This window comes from Loxodonta africana, chromosome 9 (assembly GCF_030014295.1).
Source record: "Loxodonta africana isolate mLoxAfr1 chromosome 9, mLoxAfr1.hap2, whole genome shotgun sequence".
NCBI lineage: Eukaryota > Metazoa > Chordata > Mammalia > Proboscidea > Elephantidae > Loxodonta > Loxodonta africana.
The window spans coordinates 81,385,591-81,397,718 of record NC_087350.1 but is presented as its reverse complement, the minus strand read 5'-3'; the positions used below and the strand labels follow the sequence as shown (position 1 = coordinate 81,397,718).

The 12,128-nt window shown below is 37.1% G+C and overlaps 1 protein-coding gene across 11 annotated transcripts in view; it reads right to left on the bottom strand.

Annotated features, from left to right (window-relative positions):
• Window positions 1–3,113: 3,113 nt before the first annotated feature.
• Window positions 3,114–12,128, bottom strand: part of RNF38 (ring finger protein 38) — a 172,133-nt gene continuing 163,118 nt past the window's right edge. For all 11 annotated transcript variants that reach the window (XM_023545137.2, XM_010587835.3, XM_064291730.1 and 8 more), the window contains 3 exons: window positions 11,430–11,551; window positions 8,993–9,092; window positions 3,114–6,586 (listed from right to left, as the gene is read on the bottom strand). In XM_023545137.2, coding sequence (XP_023400905.1) covers window positions 6,524–6,586; window positions 8,993–9,092; window positions 11,430–11,551 — 285 coding nt within the window. In that variant the 3' untranslated portion in view covers window positions 3,114–6,523. The remainder of the gene's footprint in view (window positions 6,587–8,992; window positions 9,093–11,429; window positions 11,552–12,128) is intronic.

Sequence of the window (12,128 nt, the reverse complement as noted above, 5' to 3'; positions counted from 1 at the left end):
TTTCTCAGTTTGAACCAGTTGTGCACCCAAGCACAGATCAAGGAACAGAACATTACCAACACCCCTGTGCCCTCTGCCTTCTTTCAGTCGCTACTACCCCTGCCGAGGGGAACCATTATCATGGCCTCTCATATCATATACTTGCTTCTGGACTTTCTAAGATTTGTTCACTATATTTGTGAGATTAATCTATGTTGTTCTGTGTAATTGTAGTTCATTCACTCTTTGCTGTAAAAATACCTTTGTGAAACAACCACAAAAAATTTATCCATTCTACAGCTGACGAAAATTTGGGTGGTTTCCAGTTTGGGGCAATTATAGTCTATGAGCATTCTTGTGTATGCCCTTTGGTGTACACACACATGCATTTCTTTGGATATGTACCTAGAAGAGGAATTGCTGAGTTACAGGGTATTCTCAGCTTTAGTAGATGATGTCAAACAGTTTTCCAGAGTGGATGTATCAATTTACATTCCTACCAGCAGTGTAGGAGGGTTCCAGTTGCTTCACATCTTCACCAGTGTGGCACGGTTAATCTTTTTAATTGTAGATATTCTAGGTATATGCCGTTGTGCTTTTAACACAATGAAATGTAATCCACATACCATAAAATTCACCCATTTAAAGTACATCCATTGCTACAATTTTAGAACATTTTCATTACCTCTGAAAAAACCTCACATTTCTTAGCCATCACCCCCAAATTCACCTATCTCCCACAGCCTTACCTAAAAGAAGAAAAAAAAAATCCAAAAACGAAACCCATTGCTGTCAAGTCTATTCTGACTCGACTCCATTGGACAGAGAACTGCCCCATATTTTCCAAGGAGCGCCTGGAGGATTTGAACGGCTGACCTTCTGGTTAACAGCTGACCTTCTGGTCAACAGCTCTAGCTCTTAACCATTATACCACAAGGGTCTCCTAGACAACCACCCATCTTTGTCTCTATAGTTGTCCGTTTATGGACCAAAACCAAACCAAACCTGTTGCTGAGTCAATTCCGACTCACAGCAACCCCCCAGGACAAAGTAGAACTGTTCCATAGGGTTTCCAAGGAGTGGCTGGTGGATTTGAGCAACAGACCTTGTGGTTAGCAGCCAAACTCTTAACCACTGTGCCGCAAGGATTCCCTATTATGGACCTTTCATATAAATGGAATCATTCACTATGTGGTCCTTTGTGACTGGCTTCTTTCATTTAGCATGTTTTTAAAGTTTATCCATATTTTAGCATGTATCAGTACTTTATTCCCTTTTATTGCTGAATATCCCATTGTATGGATATACTGCATTTGGTTTATCCATTCATCAGCTGGACATTTTGAGTTGTTTCCACTTTTGGCTATTATGCATAATGCTGCACTAAACATTCCTTCACGAGTTTTTGTGTGGACACACATTTTCATTTTTCTTGGGTGTATACCTAGGAGTGAATTGCTGAGTCATACTGTAACACTATATTTAACATTTTGACAAACTGCCCGTTTGCCAAAGGGGCTGCGCCATTTTACGTTCTTATCAGCGGTGTGGGAGCCCTGGTGGCACAGTGGTTGCTTTCCGCTGCTAACCAAAAGGTCGGCAGTTTGAATCCACCAGTTGCTCCTTGAAAACTCTATGGGGCAATTCTACTGAGTTGGAATTGCCTCGACAGAAATAGGTTTGGTTATTTTTTTTTTTTTTTGGATCAGCAGTGTAGAAGCGTTCTAATTTCTCCACATCCTCACCCACACTTTGATACTGACTCATAGCAACTCTATAGGGCAGGGTAGAGCTGGCCCAGTTTCCAAGCTTATCTTTCTGGAAGCAGACTGCCACATCTTTTCACCGTGGAATAGCTGGTGACCTTTCAGTTAGCGGCTAAGTGCTTAACCACTGCCAGACCATGGTGTAAATTGGTATCTCTCTGTGGTTTTGATTTGCATTTCCCCGATGGCAAACAATTTTGAGCAACTTTTCATGTGCTCATTGGCCATTTGTGTTATCTTCTTTGGAGAAATACCTATTCGGCTCCTTTGTCCCATTTTTATTTGTCTGTTTATTGAGTTGTAATAGTTTTATATATATTCTAGGTACAAATCCCTTATCAAATATGCCATGACTTACAAAAACATTCTCAAATTCTGTGGGTTGAATTTGTAGTTTCTCGTGGTGTCCTTTGAAAGCACATTTTTAGTTTTGATGATGTCTATTTTGCTTCTGTTTGTGCTTCTGATGTCATAGTTAAGAAACTATTGCCTAATCCAAGGACAAATAGATTTACTCCTGTTTTCTTCTATTTATATTTTTAACTCTTAACATTTAGGTCTTTGATGCATTTTGAGTTCTTTCGTATAAGGTGTAATGGTCCAACTGAGACATTCGAAGTCTAATACAAGTATTCATTTAAGTAGGCTAGAAAAATTAGGGGAAAAAATCAGGACTTGGTCAATTTACTGACTGCCTCAGAGCTCTTGTCAATTGAGTACTGGAGCCAAATAGAGTGCATCACTTTCCCTTAAGCCAAAGAATGACTTTCCCAAATGAGGGAAGAGAATTGGCATCTATTATTTCTTTGTATTTTGTTTCTACTTTCCTTCTCAAGTAACACAGTCAGCATATGTGTTAGGTTTTTATTTTCTTCCTTTTGAAGTCAAAGGAAAGCAGTTATACAAACATGTATGAAAGATGACAAGCAGAGACTCCCCTTTTCAAATAATGTACATCGACAGTAAGTTTGACATAAACTGTGGCTAATGTGGACAAATTTGCTCAGTTATCTATTGTAATCTGTGTCCTGCATCATATGGTTAACATATATAGAAAGAAATCTAGTTATCTACCCAGGTATGTACCTCTGTTTAATATGCATACACCGTGTATGTGGCTACACTTTTGGCTATCTTCTCTGCCTTTTAAAATATATAAATATGTACTATATTTTATAATGTTAGTTGCTTTAGTGTTTCTAAGTTGTTTACACAAATGCAGAAACAAAATCTCAAATATACTCTAAAGATGAACCTGGCAGCTAGTAGCTCAACAGCTCTATTTTCCTGCTGGAATCCTCACCCCTCACGTGCACACACGACCCCTGCCCTTCCCTAACACAGCAGTAACAGGAAAGACAACAAATGTTTTAAGTGTACATCATACATTTATTACCAACAACCCTCTCAACTCCAAAATTGGGCACAGGGATTAAAAATAAAAATTCATTGCACTACTTAGTAAAGCATTACTAGTAACTTTCATAAAAAATGTACAAACTTTGTTAAAAATTTACCAAGCCTTCAAATGATTTGGTTACAGGTATTTATAATACGTACATTTAAAACTATATGTTAACTGATACAATGGAATATGATTTGAGACAATGACTCAGCAAATGATTTCAAAAACACCTCTGTAAGCTTTCGTAATCTGAAACAAACAGCAAAATGAGGTAACCAAATGTACCAACGGGGGGAAAATGGTTTCCTAATGAAGGCCTAAAGATATCTGTGAAAAATATTCTTGTGAGCTGGTAGATCTCATTCAAAATATTACAAGAGGCCCAAATTTAAAAATCTTAATAAATCATATTTCAGAGTGTATAAAATCTAAATAAGCATTCACATTTTCCAGAATTTGCTTTAAAAAAAAAAAAAAAATTCAGGACAGAAAATCCTAATATGAGATCTTAATACCTGGAGGCCTTGACCTTTTTTGGGGGGGGGTGTGGGGGGGAGGGTGGTGGGATTAAAAAAAAAATCAAAGTTGACAATTCATACACAAAAAAACAAAACCAAAAAAACCCACAGCAGAGTTAAGATGGTAAAGCCAATATTGTTTTACAAGAAAAGAGGAGGAAGGCAGCAAACCAACATCTGCCTGCTATCTGGTGCGGCACCTACGTGAAGGCAGTCAGGCATGAATCAATTATTCTTCCTCTTTTGCTAGCCACGAAGTTGCTCACTGTGGCTATGCTCTCCGTGGCTAGTCTGAGCTGGTTCAGAACACATGCATGTGTGCTCCTACTACGCACTAACCACTTCCTAAGGCTGCACATGTCTCTAAGAGTCCCATGCAAAGAAAAGACCTTCCCAAAGAGATATCAGTTACAAGAGTGCAACAATTAAACTTAGGATTTTACCAAAACAGATCCTGCTGCCTCCTAAATTGCCAACTGCCTCTCGAAAATTTACTGGAAAAGGAACACTAGGACAAGAATTCAATTGGAGGGAGGGAAGAAAAAGCTACTTTTCCTAGTCATTAGTACAATGTGCCTTGGTAAGTAGGTATCTCTATATAAATTAGAAAAAGTGCTTTACTTGCATGCTTCAATAAAATGAATACTGAGTGTAGTAGTGTTATGTTAGATCTGTACAGATAGAAATTTTTTGAAGCTATATAAAATTCTATGTAAAGATGGGCCTTTGCCATTTTAAACATGATTTTTTAATTAAAAAAAATAAAGATTAAAACTATACGTGATTTGTATGTAGCTGATTATTATGCCAATAATTTTGGTCTTTAACACAGTTTTTATTCATCAGGAGCAGGTGGGGCTATCCTACTGATTTAAAAATAGCATGTGCATTTCACCACCGTTAAGATGTACTTCTGATACACTGACAAATCTATGGGCAAACACAAAGCACGCAAAAGCCTATTTGTGTAACTAGGCAGTGGCAACAGTGTCTGGAAAAGGGCAAAATTGTGCTTCCGTGTGAATTGACTTTACTGAACTCTAGGCTGCGATGAGCTTATACAGGCTCCAAGGGAGGGCAAGCAGCATGGCAGTAACGAGTAGTTAACACTGTCTGGAGAGAAAACCGACACAGAGCCAACTGAAAGCAGAGTGAGGCTGGCAGCAAGTCATCACAGTCCCGCCTGGAATTACACAGCTTGTGCTACTGCAAACAAAGCAATGGCATCACGCAGAGGCAGACGATGCTGAACACACCAACAGAGTGAGAACAGTCTAACTGCTGGTGAAAAATGACTTTAAGCAATCTGAATTATACTCAATGAACCTATTAAAAAAAACACACACACAGCTATGTAATATGTCAGATCAACTAAATGAAGGTCAATTCCTGTTTTACAGCATTATTTCTTTTTTATACAAAAATCAAATCTTCATTTATACTGCAAGTATTCTGGACACCTGTTGTATTAAACTTTTCTCAAACAAAAATTTAAATGAAAAACAGTAAAATGTCAAAGCAAATCAGGTCTAAGGAACATGAGCCGTCACAGCACTTGATCCATCCTGGAGACCAGGGTTTCGACGAGAAGCACATTTGCTGAGGGAAGAAGAACTAGATGACTTTCACAATTGGAGCTTGGCAGGTGAATTAATAGAAAAAGAAATACAGTTTTCTTAAATCAATTGAGTTGTCTATGGGAGCATGAACAAAGATCACATCTCAGGAGTCAAGCTGAGTTAGTGAACAGATGCTGTTCTAGAAGTCCAAGAGGGGAGACTTCAGGGGACCAGTGGTGTTCTTAGAAATATATTACTCAAATATCTTCAAAATAGACTACAAATCTAAACAAACGAACAAAAATCACAGGTACTTTCTGTAACAAGCTTACTGGAAATGTAAAGGAAAAACAAGTATCAACATTCAAATCATTGACTGAAATGCTAATATTGCTAACTGATGACGTATGATATTGCACCTTCTTTTTGGAAACAGCAAGTTGGAGATTTAAAAAAATTTTTCACAACAGAATAAAAAAATCAGGTTCATGGAGTGAGAATCTGTTACACTTTTTTTCTTAAGTGACCCACTCAGGACCACCAACGAAGAGAAGGTGACAGCTGCCTAAAGCAAAGGAAGAAGGCTTTTCTCATTCCATTCACTGGGGGGCAGGAGAGGATGGAGTATTCAATGCTTATAATGGATGCACCCTTAGCAATCAGTGTGCAACAGCAAACACAAGGGGAAAAAACCAGTGTACAGTACTAGTGCTGTTTAAATAACACACCAGATTATACATTGCAGCATAATTAAAACTACACACACATTCTTGGTACATGCTGGTATATAGGATCTCATACACACATTAGCTACCATGCCCTCATACAAGTAGGTGCACACACCTTCTCTCTCTCTCACACAGAGACATTTATCGCCAACAGGCATACACTGCATTCATTTCCACTCACAGTTTCTGAAGGCTCTATATAAGGTAGATTGCTATATCATCTGGAGCTACCACTTTTTATAAAAGCACATGCTAAAAGATCACGTCCACTGTAATCTTGCAGCAACACTCGGAATGATCACACAAAAACCAGGGAATGTTAGTGCACACACAAAATTAAGCTAAAGAAAGTCTTTGGAGTTCCAATCACACGGTTAGTATAACAATCCCATAATTGTGAAGACTAATTGTAAGCTTTTATAGTTGATTAAGTCACACAGTGCAAAGAAAGGTCCATTGACCCTTTTGGTAAAGGGAGGGCTGGAAGCCACACAGATTAAGTTCAATGGCTAGTCCGTATATACATGTGATAAGGAACACCCAAACTAAATTTGTGCTCTTAGGTTGGTCATTCTGAATCCCGATGCACTTCTGAAGCATCAGCTCGGCAAATTGGGCAAGTTCGATTTGCCTGTAAAACACAAAAGAAAACTTGTCTCAATTGTCACTTAAACAATGCAACACATTAAAAGCAATGCAACTGTTTTTTACTTCCCATATAGTTTTTATGTTCTTTGTAGCTTTCAAGAGGTACAATCATTTGTCTTTAAAAAAACCACTAAAAAAAACTCACTGCGTCGGAAAAAACCACCAACCTCAATTAATAGCCTATGACTGATTTTTAAACAGGCTTGTTCCAACACAGACAAGATTACCCACTGCCAGTTCAGATAAATTTAATAACTGACTTAAAAGTAAAGCCTCAACTACTCTTAACGAAGCCATAGAAAACATCTAGTGGCAGTTAAGAAATCCTGGCTATAAAATAGCAGACGATCACAAGTCTATACTCGTGGCTCTTACTCAACCCTTCCATGGCTCCTAAACCTGTTCTTTCTCTATGTCAACAAAGGGCACCACCACTTGCTGAAGCCAGAAAAACACAAGCATCAGCTGTTCTTTCGGGCTTCCTACAACCCATTTATCACCAAATATTCTCATTTTTCTACATTATGGTAACTTTCAAATCAGTCCTTTTCTTTTAAATTGCCACTATCCATTCCCCCTCTGGCCTAAACAGTCCTTATTTCATCTCCCTATCTCAGGAATTACCTCTTCTATTACATTCTACAGTGGCTATTGATCTTTCTAAAACACAACCTGAGTCATATCATTCTCCATTGTTTTCAGGATCAAGTCCAAACTCCTTGCCACTACAGTCCTCAATGAGCTCGTCTACTGGTTGTATCTCTGGATGCCTCTTCTCTTGCCACTCCACTCTCCTTCGTTCTCCAGCTATCAGCTACATGGAACCTGTGACTTTCTGACTATCCTTTGTTCTCAGGCATCAGGGCTTTGCACATGTAATTGCTTTCTTTTGCTTAAAAGTTAAGATTTTAGGATTCAGTAGGCAAAGTTGGGTACCTTTACTTATGATCACTCAAAGGACTGATTATACTTTAACTCTTATCTGTCTTCCTCATCAAACTGTGGAATTAATATAACCCAGTATTATCATCTCCAAATCAGAAGAAAAAAGGTTGATAGAATGAGAGCAAAATATGGAACAGAACTCAAATTCTTAAAAAGTCCAGATTTACTGATTCAGTTAAGACCAGAAGGTGCCCCTGAGATACTCTTCAAATCTTGAACTAAAGCTATTTCCTGAGGTCACCTTTTAGCTAAATAATAGATTAGCTCACAAAATAAAGAATATTACCATCAGTACTGTGCTCCTTTAAAAAATCACCTATAAGACCAAATGGCCAACAATTACTTTAAAGCAAAGATGAGATGGTAAGGGGGCAGGGAAACTAGATTGCTAGAAACCGAATAACCTGAACAGAAATAATGAGAATGCTGACACATTGTGAAGAATGTAACCAATGTCACTGAATGATCTGTATAGAAATTGTTGAATGGGAACCTAATTTGCTTTGTAAACAAGTGTTCACCAAAAACACAATATTTAAAAAAAAAAAAAGCTAAGGTGTAGATCTCAAGGGCTCTAAAAGATACTGATTATCATGATGACATAAGGCAGGAAACCAGAAATGATATGACTCTAATTTAAGACCTGAGAGTGTGAGAGGGATAGTGACAATGTCCAACAGGTATACTATGTTTGTGGCTGAAAATTCACAGGAAACACAATAGAGAATTCCATTCTCTTGCAAAATCCTATTTTAGTTCTTATTCCATTAGTCTGAAAAAATGTAGCTTTTGTGCTAATGTGGATTGCTTTAATGCATCACATGAAATAAAAGTGACCTAAATATCCTCTTGTAAAAAAGAACTTGACTAGTATTTAAATTCTGACTGCATCACATTTTTATTTTACTATCATAATTTAAGACTATGAAAGTATCAACAGTTAAAAAAAAAAAAAGATGCTCCTCTAATAATTTTACCCTGGCATAATCACTATTATAATTTGTGCCCTTTGGCCTTTTTTCATATATATAAACTGATGATGTACGATATTACAGAATTAAATAAAAGCATCAGAGGTTTGCTCACCATGCAAACCTCTAACCAAGGAGCCTCTAACCAAGGAGTTCCAATGAAGTCTCCTCCTAAATGCTTAAGGAAACTGTGGCCTAACAAGCTCAGCCCTTGTCCCTATATCCCATGAGAAAGTCATGACATATTATTAACTGTCAAGCACAGATAATGTATTTTCAGGTTTTGTACAATAACTCCTGTGTTGCTAATTCTGGTCAATTTTTACTGGCCTTTTCCTTTCAATACCCACCCTCTACCAAATGATAGATGTTAAGGCAAACTTACTCTACATGAACCTATGGTCAGTAAAAAGGGGAAAAACAAAACAAACAATGTTACAATGTTATTTCCTTCACAGATGCCACCACTTTACCTTAAGCCATTTGTCGACACACTTGGCATGGAACTCGTGGTTACAGGGTAAGACTCTAAGTAGCTGCCTTGACTCAAAATCACACATGCATACTACACACCTAAAAAAAGCAAAAAGATCATTTAACCATAAACCTGGTTGGTTTTCTATTTTGTTACAACAACTAAAGCCTACAAAATCACTTACCATTGCACTTACTACAATACACCACTTAAATTTTTAGACAAAAATGACCTAAAAACCATCATGGTGGTAATTATAAGGCATTTAGTAACTGCAATGATGCTTTGCTTCATTGAAAGATTATTTAAAAAATTCTGGTTTAATATCCACATCAGTCTTGATACAGAATACACTAAAATATTCAACAAATGGTGGTGGAACAACTGGATATCCATGCAAAAGAATAAAGTTGAACCCTTCCCTCACACCATATAAAAAATTAACTCAAAATGGATCGAAGGCTGAAATGTTAAGAGCTAAACTAATAAATTCTTAAAAAAAACAAAGACATAAAACTTCATGACCTTGAATTAGGCAATTGTTTCTTAGGTATAAAACTAAAGGCACAAGCAACAAAAGAAAATGTAAATTGGGCTTCAATAAAATTAAAAACCTATGTGCTTCAAAGGACACCATTAAGAAACTGAAAAGACAACCAACACAAGGGAGACATTTTTGAAAACTATCTCTGATAGGGGACTTATATCTAGAATATATAAAGAACTATCACAACTCAATAATAAAAAGACAAATAATCATATTAAAAATGGGACAATAATCTAAGGACATTTCTCCAAAGATATACAAATGACCGACAAGCACATGAAAGCTGATCAAAATAATGATCAAAATGTAAATCAAAACCACAGTGCCACTTCACACCCGCTACCAAAAAAACAAAAAACCCAAACCCGCTGCCATAGAGTCGATTCTGACTCATAGCCATCCTATAGGATAGAACAGAACTGCCCCAGAGGGTTTCCAAGAAGCGGCTGGTGGATAACTGTTGACCTTTTGGTTAGCAGCTGAGCTCTTAACCACTGCGCTACCAGGGCTCCTCACATCCACTAAAAAAGGCTTTAATTTAAAAAAAAAAAAAAAAGGAAAACAACAAGGTTGGTGAGAGCTCTTAACCACTGTGCTACCAAGACTCCTCACACTCACTAGGATAGCTTTAATTAAAAAAAAAGAAAAGAAAAGAAAACAACAATGTTGGTGAGGATGTGGCAAAACTGGAAGTCTCATACAGTGCTGGTGAGAATGTATAATGGTGCTGTGTCTGTGGAAAATATTTTGGCAGTTCCTCAGTAAATTAAAACATAGAATTACCATATGACCTCATAATTCCACTCCTGGGTACATATCCAAAAGAACTAAAAACAGGCATTCAAACACAAACTTGTACATGCATTTTTACAGCAGCACTATTCACAACAGCCAAAAGGCAGAAACAACCCATACGTTCATCAACTGATGAATGGATACATAAAATGTGGTATACCCATATAACGATATATTATTTGGTAATGAAAGAAATTAAGTACTGATACATGCTATGACATTATGCTAACTGAAAGAAGTCATTCACAAAAGAATATAATTCACTTATACAAAATATTCAGAATGAGCAAATCAATAGAGACTAGAAGTAGATTAGTAGTTGCCTAGGGCTTGGGGGTGGGTGTAGGGGTTGGGAGAAATGGAGAGTGATGGCTAATGGCTATAGGGTTTCTTTTTTGTATTAATGAAAATGTTTTAAATTTGATCATGACGATGGCTACACAGCTCCATGAGTATACTAAAAACCAAAAAAAACCCACTGCCGTCGAGTCAATCCTGACTCAGCAACCCTACAGGACAGAGTAGAGCTTCCCCACAGGGTTTCCAAGGAGCGCCTGGCGGATTAGAACTGCTGACCTTTTGGTTAGCAGCTGTAGCACTTAACCACTATGCCACCAGGGTTTACTCCTAAAAACCACTGGACTTTAAACTTGTTATTTAAAAAAATATATGATTAATAAGCAAAATCTTCAGGTAAAAACATCAAATTTTATGTTCTGAGGTTTTTCAACCTTATATTAAAACAGTCTAAAATTTAAATCAGAAATCATAAAATATCTAAGCAACCTAAACATCCAGAACAGGGCTATCAGATAGAACTTTCTGAAATGACAGAAATGTTCTACATCTATACCTTCCGATATGGTAGCAATTACTGTGACTAAGAAACTTAATTTTTAATTTAATTTCAATTTAAATAGCCATTTGTGGTTACTGTCTACCTTATTGGACAGCATAGTCTATAGAGTTTGAAATGGAGGTAACTTATTTTTATCCAGTTATTTTTGACTCTCAAGCTTTTATTTCATAAAGGTACAAAAGGATGTTTAACATAGCATGATGCCAAAATACACACACACACACACACACTTACAAAGTCTGTTCTGACTGGTGGTTGTTAGGATTGAACCGATAAGAAGGAAGCTGTTCAATATCTGCTTTAGTAAGTCCTCGAGGCTTAGCCTCTCCTAGTCGCTCTGCCAGGTTTAGCAGGGCCTGCAGAGGAAAAATGCAACATTTTAATCTTTAAAAAAATCTTCTAATTAAAAAAACAAAAAACTCTTTATTAGGGAAAATTTAAAATACAAAGAAAGATATACATTAGAGAAATATGTAATGAACCCATTCATGGCTAATCTTATTTATTACTGTCCACCTGTAAATCCAGATTATTTTGAAATAAAACAAAAACATGGTATTTATTTCATTGGTAAAATAGTTGAGTATGTCTCTGAAACAGTTTGCAAACCTCTTGACATCTGGGCTGGGTCATTCTTTGCTGTGGGGGGGCAGCCCTAAACATGTTAGGATGTTTAGCAAGATCCCCAGCCCCTGCCCACTAGATGCCAGTGGCACTCCCCCTGTAACAAACAAAAACGTCTCCAGACACTACCAAGTATTTTCTCGGGCGGGGGGGAATCTATTGCCCTCTGGTTGAGAACCACTGTTCTAAAAAAAAAAACCATAACCACAATGATATTGTTGCACCTAAAAAATTAACAATGATTTCTTAAACATCAAATATTCCATCAGTATTCAAATGTTACTAATTGTTTCAAACATTTTAAGAATA